Source organism: Panonychus citri, unplaced genomic scaffold, assembly GCF_014898815.1.
Source record: "Panonychus citri isolate SS breed McGregor unplaced genomic scaffold, ASM1489881v1 Contig00072, whole genome shotgun sequence".
Lineage (NCBI taxonomy): Eukaryota > Metazoa > Arthropoda > Arachnida > Trombidiformes > Tetranychidae > Panonychus > Panonychus citri.
This window is the reverse complement of record NW_026515477.1, coordinates 982,812-995,259: the sequence shown is the minus strand read 5'-3', so window position 1 is coordinate 995,259 and position 12,448 is coordinate 982,812. Positions and strand designations below refer to the sequence as shown.

Below are 12,448 nucleotides of genomic sequence, written 5' to 3'. Positions count from 1 at the left end.
AAAAACTAAATAAGAATGTAAAAGATTTGCACTTATATCGAGGGAATTGAGCATTTAATTTTCATGATAAAATCAAATCGAACTCTGATTTACTATAAGTTCAGTGTAATGAATAAAAAACAAGGATAGAGCACCGATATAATCAGATGGAGAAAGATGATGAAAGATAGACAGAGATAGATAGAGAATCATGAAAAAGAAAAGATTAGATAATGATGTGAATGATAAAAGAGATAAAAATTAATGAGAAATTCTGGAAATTCAGTTGTTGACGTTGAACAATAGGTCCCCTTGAAATCTTCATCAATTGATATTGACCGAATTATAATGGTATATTATCATCAGAACTTTTTTTTGATTTCATCAACGAACGACTTGGAAACAATGGAAACTCATTTAGAGTTGATGAAAGTTTTATTTAACATTCAATGAATTAGTAAATTGAACAATAACAAGAACAACAATTCAAACAAGTGAACAAGTAATCAACACACAATAGAAAATAATTTAACTCGAGTAAATCAACAAACAATCACATAGAAAACAATTTAATTTAATTCTTTTCGTTTTTTTTCTTGTTCTCTTTTCTGTTCAATTAGTTAACCAATAAATAGTTTGCCAACTTGATTGTGGATAATAATGAAAAGGACAATCTACACAGAATAGAGGAGAACAATGTTGATTAAATCTCGTAAGTTAATAGTTACAACAATTAGACTTAATCAGTCGAAAATGAATCATTATTTATTAACATGAACCTTTTTGATTGAGCGAAAGACTAAGGAAATTGGATCAGATAGAAAATGTTTCAATTTGAAGACAATTCAAACGAAATGGTCACTTGAAAATTTACTCTAATTAACGTGATAATTGGAAGAAATTAAATTAAATTACAAGATTTTAGGGGTAAGGCGTTGATTATCGTAAGTTAATTACCACGGAGCAAGAATTTGTAAGCACTCAATTGAGTTCTGTTACCATTAAGATCCATTTGATTAATGAAACTTTGTAATGTTCAAACATTTACCATTAGTTAATGTTCAAGTTCAGGTAAAAATCAGAGTGAATTTCATCAAAATATGAACATTAATTTAGTTACCCAAGTAAATGAGCTATAAAAATGAAATTTGAATCACTTAACTTCTATTATTATACCATGATGATGATAATGGAAGTAAAATTCTGATTCCAGTGTCTCTTTCCATGTTCAATGAACCAAATATACGAAACCAGAGCAAAATTATAACCATAAAGAGTAAAAAGAGAAAAAGAGAATCCAATGGTAAAAACGGAAAACGGAAACAATTTTTTCTCACAACTTTACAATAATATTCTTGGAAACTTTTTCCTCCCCCCTGGATTCAAAGTAAATCGTATTCATTAATCAGAGGGATTCATGATGAAACTGTTAACTTTTAGCATCCATTCTTTGATTTTATTCAAGCTCTATTTTAGATACAAAGTATCCAACAAAATCTAATCCAGAAAAATAGTTCAACGTACAAATGATTCCTGGTGAAGATAATGATGATGATGATTATTATTATTACTATGATGATGATGATAGTGATAAAATGAATGTTATTATTATATCAATTGATTTGAAACAGATTGAATAGCTAATGGATGTTGATTATTACATTTGAACTCAATGAACGTTGAGTTCAGTTGAGTTGATGAGTATTTTATTAATAAGCTTTTGACATGAAAATCAAGATCAAATCAGCTTATTTCTGGGCTGGGGTAGTATAACCACACCCAAATGAAATTAAATGTTTGTGAGTCCAAAATGTTTGTGTCTCTGTAACTATTTTTTTCTGCCTTGATTATTGTTTATGTTAATGGTACTGAAAAAAGAGGAAATTGTTGAATAATGATTATAAGGAAAAGCAAAACATTATTATTATCATCATCATCATTATCAGCATTGGTTCATGATTGATTCTGATTAAGTTACAAGGCTGCACATTAAAAGTACGAAGGGAGTATTAAGTTGCATTGGTGAAGGAGATGAAGAGAGGGTTGAATAAACTATCGTGGCGGATGATAATGATGAGAAATGTATAAAAAACTGTTACCCAAAAGTCATTACAATAGTAACTGTTTCAATACAAAAGAAGATCTTTCAAGCTTTCATGTCGTTCTCTCTCTCTCTCTCTCTTTATCTTCCTCATCTTCTCTGGTCTCTTATTGATAGTGATGTTTCATCATGATGATATTTGCTACGAATTTGATTTGTATTGTGTTTGAATGAATATACGGCAAATAATAAGAATACAAAGTTGGATGATATTATATTCAGCGACATTAATGATAAACAGTAAAGAATCAATCAGGAGTGAAATATCCTAGAGGACAAGGGTGTGAAGAGAATAATGAAACAAGGAAGGAAAGGGGAAATGAGAAAGAGAAAGTTAGAGAGAAAGAGAGAGAGAAAGAGAGAGAGAGAGAGAGAGAGAGAGAGAGAGAGAGAGAGAGAGAGAGAGATGATGATGATGAAGATTATTATGAAGAGAATGTATATCAAAGAGAAAAAGAAAAAAGTGAAAAGAAGATGAGGATGAAGGGAAAAAAGATAAAGATGGTTTTGAGAGAGACTATTGATCTGTAAGGAAAGATGCTTCCAGCTAAACTGACAATATAAAGAATTATATCTTTACCAATGGAAGATAAAAAGTGTATTTGAGAGAAAGAGAGGAAGATGGAGTGAAAGATGAAAATGATGATGAGGTTGGATGACAATAAAGACGAAAAGTAGGTGGAAGAGCGGGAGTAACGAGGTAAAAATAGATAGAATGATGAAAGACTGAATTGATAAGAATGGATCGATTCAACTGTTGGATTAATCTTGATTCTCATTCTCAATCAATGCCCGGTGGTATTTCATCTTAACCTCAGGGTGATTTTACCTTCTCATCATCACATAGAAGGAGAATATATATTTCGTCATCTAAGTGGAGAAATGTTTTTCTTTTCCTCTTCTTTGCTTCTTTGAATTTTGATGATAATTTATGATAACAAGATAATATTCTTAACACTTCATTGTGAACACAATCTTCAGAACTTCTCAGTCAATTCAGTCCTTACTTGAAACCAATCATGTTAACTCATAAATCATCATAATACACTAATTATTTTTGCTATCAACTAAAACTTTTGTTGTTTCTCTCTCTCTCTCTCTCTCTCTCTCTCTCTCTCTGTGTGTGTGTGTAAATCTATGTTGTTATTATTACCTTTTCTTTTTATCACAATTAACTAATCATTAACTATTATTGATATTGTTTGACTAACAATCGTTTGGGTCAAAATTGATTAATTAATGTCCATTTATAATAAATAGCAAATAAACACATTGGAAATCTGTGAACTCTTTTCATTGTCTTTCAACATCCATTATATCACAATAGTAATAATAATAACAATGGTAACATTAATACATAAAAGTTCATTTATTGAGATTTATTATCATATAATATATTTTGTGTTTGATAAGAACAGAAGAAAGCAAAAAAAAAAATAATATCAAATTCTATGAGAAATGTTGGCAGATTCAGGCCTTGACTAGTTGATGCTGGGAGTTTGATGATAAGTCGATAACGTCATTTTATATGATGTTACCTTTGGTAAATATAAAAGGTTTTCCTTCAACTTTCACTCCCACCCAACGAACCTACTACTTTTTTCCTCTTTTCGTTTCCTTTTCATCTTCATCATCATCTTCAGCCTTTTTCTATTTTAGGTTTTCTATTGGCAATTGTTTTCTTCTTCTTCTTCTCCATCATCATCATCATCATCATCATCATCATCGTCTTCCTTCTTTATCTTCTCTCTTTGCAAAAGCCTATTAGAATCATTATTTATCAGTTCTTATGGATTGTGCTGATGATTGAACATTTTATCAATAGTAGGGCTGAAGAAACAATATAAAAACGAAAGTATTATAAGAGGAATATAAATGTTACTGTTTATATTATTATAATACTGCAGTGATCTTGTGCAGGGATTGACTAAAGGAAATGCTGAGAGCGGATATCAAGGATGAGAGAGGGAGAAAGGATATAAGATGATCATCATCAGGTTCATCATCATCTGAAAATAAAAATAAAGTAGAAAAAGTAATAGTTATCATCCACTGTAAATGATTTCTTTTTACCTCTTCTCTTCAATACTAAGTGTCTTTTTACAATAAAATAAGATACAAAAAGCAAAGGGTCAAGAAAAATTGGTTTATTTCATTTAGCCGGAAATAAAATTATCTCATGAAATCTTCCGATCTTTATTTTTTTTCTCTCTTACTCGTCTTCGTTTTCTCATCTCTTTCCATTCTTGATTTAGCACTACGATGATGATAACATATCATTTTCTGATTCTGTTATTATGTTCACTTTTTTTACCACGAAAAATATTAGTTTCCTTTATCATCTGAGCCATTTTATTGTTAATGTTGTTTACATACTGCAAAAAAAAGAAACGAAACTTTATTCAATAACATAATATATTTACGAAGATATGAGAATGGATTGAATTCTGGAAACTTGAGATACAGAAGTAGATTTCATGGAAACATCAGGGTGATATTATCATCATTATTATTATTCTTTTGAATGTTTTTCGATATTGAGAGAGAAAATTGTAAGAAAGATTAAGATAAGAATTATTATTAGAATAAAAGAATTGAAATTGTATGAAAAGATTTAAAGAAAAGATGAGAGAAATGTTATGGATTTGATTCAGTTGATTCGAATCACTTGAAATTATGTTGGAGTAAAAGTTTATTAAAAAAAATGAATTCTAAGGTGAACCAATTTAAAGTAATATGAAGATAAAGAAAAGTGAGATCAATGAAGATGAAATTACTTATTTTCTATTCCAAGTTTATTTTATCTAATGTATTATTCAATTGGAAAAACATTTTATTCGGATATGATTATTATTATTATTTCTGCTCATCAACTATCTGAAAGATTAGAGTTATGATCATGTCGCATTCATTTTTCTCTGGGAGAAAGTTATGTTTGTGAGTTGATAGAATTTTAAAAAGTTCCAATTGATTATCAAAGAATTGCAATTCAATATGATCCATATTTCAACTGTCACAAAAAGTTGAGTCACGAAGAAATAGATTATTTCTTATTCTGGAGCAATTTTTCATCTTGAACTTTCAATTTCTTCACCTTGATTCTTGAAAATCTTCTTTCCTTTATTACCTGAATATCCTCTTTGGCCTCTTAACTTTTACCTTAATCATCATCATCTTATATTTCAATTTGATTTTGCTTCTCTTTCAATTATTTTCTGCTGATACCAACAAGTATTTTATTCATATTGATGATCTATTCAACTTTTTGCCTTCTTATCATTATCTTCTCAATGAATTTCAGCTTCCATATTAGTAATACAACGATTTTCTATATGTATAAAGTTTCCTTTTGTACTTTACCATCGTAAATGAATAAAAAGGAGAAAGAGAAAAAAAATATTCAGTTAGAGTAATTTCGGTGAGAATGCTCATGGTATTTATCTTATTTTCTCGTGACAGTTTCAGTCTCATAAGTAACACTTCGTATCCATTACTTTAATGATAACTAATAATTTGTGTCTTTTTTTAGGCCATTAAACGTACGTTTCATTCATGTAAACAATTTTCATGTTCCTTTCAGCCTAATGGTGTGATTCACGATTTAGTTACTTGATAATCAAGCGTAACAAGCACCATTTTTACTGTTATTCCTTGCTTATTGATGGAAAAGCATCAAAATTTTAAAACCAATGATAAATATATTACAATAATAATAGAAACCAGATCAAGTTCAATTTAAACTGCGCAATTTTTCAATTCATTTGTCACCCTTATTCATGATTCACCCTGATCTGTAGATGGTGGAGTGACATCTATGGTCTAAAAAAATACCCAATGAACTTTTTCTTCTGTTACTTCTGTCACATGGAAATTGACTTGAGCCAAAATTCAATAAGATAATTGTGACCTCACTTATTGATTGGCAATATGACAAATTATCTAGTCAATAAGTAAATGACAAAAGATTCCATTCCTGATTGTAATGATTATGATGATTGATTTATTTTGGAATATTCTTCAGATTGAAATAGTAATCTCATGTCAGAGTCTTTAGTGTATCAAGAGGACGGAACTTGCTTGGAGAAATAGGCTTTAAGACAGCAAAATAATTTAACAATCTTATTTTGTTGATTAATGAAAATTTTTTGAATTTACCTCAATTAATGTGTAATTTAATGACAGACCCTAAGTTGTAACCTTTGTCAATTGCTGTTGACAATTTAGAAAGAGTAACAATTGCTACAATTTCTTTATTATCCCTTGAAGTTTTTGTTTAGTTCTACTTTCTCGAGAATGTTAATATAATTAATCATTTATTGTTTTTAATATCATCAACATCGAAAATATACTTGTTTTATTTAGATTATTGCCTCTGATAATTTAGAGAATATTGAACAAGCAACATTCTTAAAGGTCACCTTTCAAACGATGCCAAGGTGATCCAGCATCAAATCTCCAATAAAAATGACTGAGGACAAAAAAGGATTGAAATCATTGGTAAATATGATAACTAAATCTATTCAAAACATTCACCATGAATTAAATGTGAGTATTCAGTCAATATAATTTCCTCTTTACTTGCACTGAACTGACATGCATTTTTTTCAGCCCGCAGTAATTAAGATTCCCTTCACGAATCAAACAAATGTGAACAACACATGGACAAATCATAAAAATATTTTTCTTCTCATTATACAGTCCACCTATTTTATAGTCAATCGCGTATCGTAAAGCTCAAAATTCTGGATCAAGTGGACTCTGACGATTTTCTGTATCGATAAAAACTATAACTGGAGACCGTTACCGCTTAGAAAATATCGAAAAGCACCTTCTTTGTGAAGACAATATTGGAACTGTATTTTCATCACGATGAGTATACAACGAAGTATAAATTAATTCAGTTCTCTTTACTGTAACTAGTTTGGTAATAACAAGAATTGTTTTTTTTTGTTTCGTGTAAATTAGAGCCAATCATCAGCACTGCAAATGGACGGTGAATACCACCAATCAGCAAGATTTTCGTACAACTTTGGCTTGACGGGTCCATGTAACATGGAACATAATCGACACCAGAAATATGTATTGATAAACTCTCCAGTTCCTTTCCATGAGAAATACTGATTATAAAGAGTATCATTTGCGTCCAATTTCAATAGGTAAGAGGCAAGATCTTTGGGCGATGAAAAATCGTTAACATGAATATAAGAATTGGCGGGAGATGAACGTTTATAATCTTCTGGATGAGCACCCATTGTAATTGGTATAATTTTACGATTTAAACCATTGGAGTAAAATTTTTCAGTTATATAATCGCGACAATTTGAATTCTCAAAGGAAAGATAAAACTTATAATCTTTATCGAGCATCTCGAAACATTCATCAGCATTTTTCCTGGAACATGAAAGTTTACCACACCTAAAGAATATAATGAAACAGAATAACTGGTAATTAATCTTTTTTCGATTTTCCCATTTTCTAAATCAAATCAACTAATACATTACCTTCCAAATATATCGACATCAATGTACTTCGATAACTCTTTCGCATACTCGAGCCTCTTATTTCGTGCTGAACAATTTGAAACAAACCAAGCGACTTTTTTGGTTTTCCCTTGAGCATAATTGATTGATTGTAGTTTAGTCTGTAGAAAAAATAATCAACAAAAAAGTTCAATTTATTTGGCCGTAAGTCTAATTATCACTTTTAGAGTATTAACCTTAACTTCGGGATCATAGTAAACAAATTTCTCATATGGGGCAACAATGTCCGAGTCATGTCGATATGTTGCTGTCCAGTTAATCATCTCATTGAGACCCCTAAAGGGTGGAGTGTGTAGTGGACATTCAAGGACATAGAGAATCCAAATTTGATTATCAGGTTTCTGGTGTTTAGGTTTTTCATAATGATCCTGAATAGGGAAACAAAAGTAAATTCAAATTAACAATCATAATTAATGGAAACGTTATTAATATAATCCATCTAAAGCTTTCAACAATTTGTCTTCTCATTTGATCCTTAATGAATAATAAAGTCATTTTATTCAAATGATTTAATATCATGCATGGAGTTACTTAATTATTCAGCTAATCCATAAAAGTAACTCAGTGAAAATATTAATAAGTAAGTCACTTTATCAGACTAAGAATCATGCAATCAACAAATCATTACTGTAACATGAGATTGATTATTGATTATTTGCTATTCCAATCAACCAACTTATCCATTGATTGTATTATTATTATTATCTGATTAAGTTTTTCCCTCTCTGGTTTCATGTATCTCAACTTTTTCATGATTCAATTTCTTTGATGATGAGAAGAAGCAGAAAATGAAACAGTTTCATCTCATTCAGATTCAATTATTATTTGGAATCTTTTTTTTTTGTTATTCTCATTGTAATCAAAATTCTCGATCCAATACAAGCCAATTAAGCTGGTGATTTGATTAATATAATATCCTGTTAATTTCCCATGAGTTGACTCATTTTTGACGAATAAGTATCATGTCAATCAAGAGTAAACTGTTAATTGATGATTAACGACATTTAATAATATTAAAAATAGTAGCAATATAGTTGATTGTCAAGAGCTACGATTTAATTACATTAGATATTCAAATTTTTCGGTTGTGATTAAAGTAATTTACAGACTAACTAGATTAATTGAATTAGTATCATGTTTCTTTAGGAATTGAATTTCAACTTTGCTTCAGATCGTAACTTGAATCATCTTCAAGTGAGTATTACAAATGTAAGATCTATTTTTTTTTCTCTCTACGGGAAATATAACAGTAAATGTAATATACGAAATGATCATTGTAAAAAAAAAGTTCTCCTTATAATCTGATTACGACAACAATACGAATCAGAATGGGCAAGATTTGAAACAAGATGACCAATCGATTATGTCTAGAAAATTGTTCAAATTAAAGAGTAAAACAATCAAACTGAATGAATCAGAGAAAATGGAAATATGATTGAATCAATAAGTGTGTCGATTATTTGATTAAGTGTATCAAAATGTCAAGAGTGAAAGTTAATTGTTGTTAGAAAGGAAGTTTTTAATCTTGAACTGTTTCCTGTTTAGTTTGATGGTTGAGTATATTTGATAATAAGAAATTAAATGATCAATGAATGTGAATTGAACTAACCTTGAATAAAATGGCATCAGCGGTTGAGGCTTGTCTATTATCAAATGTTATTTCACAAGTATTGACTGGACACAAGTCTTGAAGGAAAATATCTTGACCAATGGGTAACTCTTGACCCCAAGAACTTTTATCAAAGTGTAATAATATCTTTTTCAGGTCATCTTTTTTCAATTGATCACTTTGATAACCTTGCGGTATATACATTAATTGATTAATTATCCTATCGTTCCAGGGTTCATCATCTTCAGGTAGAAGAGATAATCTTGAGAAAGTAATCTCGTTTGGATTAGGGATTAAAGAACCGTTAACCATGAACCAAGGCTTATCTTTTGGAGACCATGTTAAAAAATTAAGCTCAGATGATGAGTATTTAAATGAAAGTGATGATTTAGAACGATAATTAGCTGATTGAGCTGAACCAAATCTACTCAACAAAGGTTCAAAATGACCATCAGCTGATAAACCGGAATTGATGAGATTATAAACTTTCCATCGGGACCATCGACTTGAATCAACCCAAATTCCAAGTAAAATGATACTCGCAAAGGTCAATAATAAGAGGCACCAAGAATTCTGATAACGGAACATCTTCTCAATTGAAGGTGATGATTATTATTGAAAAAACTTTCACTTATCATTGACAATTTTTTTCTCTTCTCTTTGAAATTATTTAAAATCTGAATGAAAAACAATCTCATCTTTTATCATAAAGTTTCACCCAAATATGAACATTAATAGCAACAGAAATAAAGTATCACTTGATTGTAGTAAATGAATAAAGATTCTTGATTAGAACACAAGGAAAATGGTTCATTGTGATGAAGATAACTTTCAGAGTTTCGGATGTTCATCAGTAATCATGAATCACTATTTAAATTTGAAAGAAATTCTTAGAGATTTTAATCATTAGAATATTTTTCCAGCACATTGACACAGTTACAATCTCAATTTGTTCAGAGAATCAAAAATTAACTAAAGCACATTCATCGATTACGATTACGAGCTACAACTTAAAGTTTCTTTGATTAAACTTAATCGATGATCATTTGATTAAACATTGAAACAATGATTAGCTTGGATTATAATCTAATCTGATTCACTTTGATGGTAGTAAAAAAAAATATTCACTTATCATGAACCAAAAGAAAACACAACATTCACTGAGTTGAAACAGAGAAAATGAATCGATAAATTTATTTGTTAAACTCATCGATAGATGGAAACACCATTCAGAATTTAATTAAGTGTCTCTCATGTTAATGAAAATTCATTCACCTAACTGATGATAATTATGACTGATAAATGGAAATATTATTGACATTATCATTATCATGATCAATTAATTATTAATAACCGGCATATAGCAGCAATAATAAAGCTTGTATTGGTTAATGATATTCAACGGAGCAAGTTAATCAACCAAGTAACAAGTAAAACAATCAAAATTAAACACTGACAAAGTATTTACAACTATATTAATGTAAACAGATAATTATCAACCAGGTGATTACATTAATTAAATTAGTTTCTTTTATATCTTAATTGGTAATCAATTTGAATAACAAAAGTTAAGCAATATTGGTATTGAGTAGCAAAGCTCATCAGCTGATTGAATTACTATCATCATCATAAACATGAATAAAAATCTGAAGGCTAATTAAGCCACTTCATGATATCATGAAGAGTTAACCTGAGTATCTAAGGTTAAACTGAAACTTTCCTCAACTTGACCATTGTCCAGAAATTGGATTATGCTTGAAGAAATTGGAAATCAAGTTCATTCATCGATCGGACAATCAACGTTTAAATGCTTCAAATCAATTAACTAATCGTCACCTTTAAGGTCTTGTTTATAATATTAAATTTAATGGTTCGTCATTTCCCTTGATGAGTTAATTACAAAAAAGAGGACATGAGCTAGACTAGAAATCAATTTGATTTCTACTATGAACTTTTCGTTTGTAAATCAAATTATAGATGGCAGGAGTTACTTTGAGAATTACTAATTCTCCATTAATTTAAGTTACAATTAGCTAACTATTATTATTAAACTAACCATTTGGTCAACATCTAATAGGTTAATTAATAGTTAATCTAAATTTTCAATAAAGTAAACATTGTCTGTTATCCTGTAACAATCAATCAGAACTGGATGGTAGTATTATTAGGTATTGATGTTGCTGTTGATCATCATCATGTTATCCTTGCCAATAATTCAATGAACCCATGGTAACCTTTTTATCAGCTTGAACAATCAAATTAATTATAAAGAGAAACAGAAAGCAAAGAAGGAAAAAGATAACTGTAAACTCAACTGTTTACATAAAGTTGACTAATTTTAAACTTGAGCTTATTTAACTGTTAATGAAATACAGACTTGGGTTGAAATGATTCCATTAAGAATCAATGTTATTTTTAGTTGATAATGATAACAATCAAAAAAAAAACAAGCATCAAATTTCAAGCTCAATGCTGTTAAATTATGGACCAGTTATCAAAATATTGACATTAAAACATTTTAGAGGTCAAAGTTTGACTTTCAGATTTCAACTAAATTTTTTTTTTCATCATTGAAAATTTTATTGCTCCAATTATCACAATAATAATAATATGATAAAAAAAATAATCAATAATTTGTCAAAATAATAATAATAATCGTGTATAGAAGTTGATTTAGCCTGAGGGTAATTGAATTTAGCTTTTGATCTCTGATTTTGATTGGCTCATTGTCATGAACTTGCGATTTAACAATGTTTACAGGTACAAGCGCCTTTGATACAATTGGCACCACAATGACACCTCCAAGCACCAGGCCAACCAGCACACAAGAAATCACCAGTTAAATTGTTACAAACCCATCTTTTCATACGAAGGTGAGATGAAGCATCTTGATGATGATGTTGTTGTTGTTCATGTGTAGTTAAAGCATCCTCATCACTTACAGGAGTTGATGAGATAAAATCAACAACCATGAGAAGACAAATGAAAACACAAATTAACATGGATCGAGACATTTTCAATTACAATTGATGTTAAGTTTACTTGGAATACTTTTGCAATTAGATTAAGTTGGACAAAATTATTCTGCTTTTATTTTTATTTCATTCAAACAATCAACTAATCAACCCTTTAACAATCATTATAAACAATTGTATTGTTATCATTTCCATTAATAACCAGAAAACATTGATAATAATGATAAAGTCAACCCAATCAATT

At 29.5% G+C, this 12,448-nt stretch overlaps 1 protein-coding gene and 1 long non-coding RNA gene across 2 annotated transcripts; one reads left to right on the top strand and one right to left on the bottom strand.

Annotated features, from left to right (window-relative positions):
• The first annotated feature begins 3,860 nt into the window (after positions 1–3,860).
• On the top strand, positions 3,861–9,602 carry LOC128386490 (uncharacterized). The gene is made up of 5 exons (XR_008324901.1): positions 3,861–6,625; positions 6,779–6,965; positions 7,046–7,159; positions 7,237–7,524; positions 9,462–9,602. It is a non-coding gene; the product is annotated as an uncharacterized LOC128386490 (long non-coding RNA).
• On the bottom strand, positions 6,910–12,371 carry LOC128386489 (glycoprotein 3-alpha-L-fucosyltransferase A-like). Its single transcript, XM_053345526.1, has 4 exons — positions 9,230–12,371; positions 7,797–7,988; positions 7,582–7,721; positions 6,910–7,495 (listed from the first exon to the last, which is right to left on the bottom strand). The coding sequence occupies exons 1-4, from the start codon at positions 9,815–9,817 to the stop codon at positions 7,042–7,044; spliced, it is 1,374 nt and encodes a 457-aa protein (XP_053201501.1). The 5' UTR covers positions 9,818–12,371; the 3' UTR covers positions 6,910–7,041.
• Between the last annotated feature and the right edge of the window lie 77 nt (positions 12,372–12,448).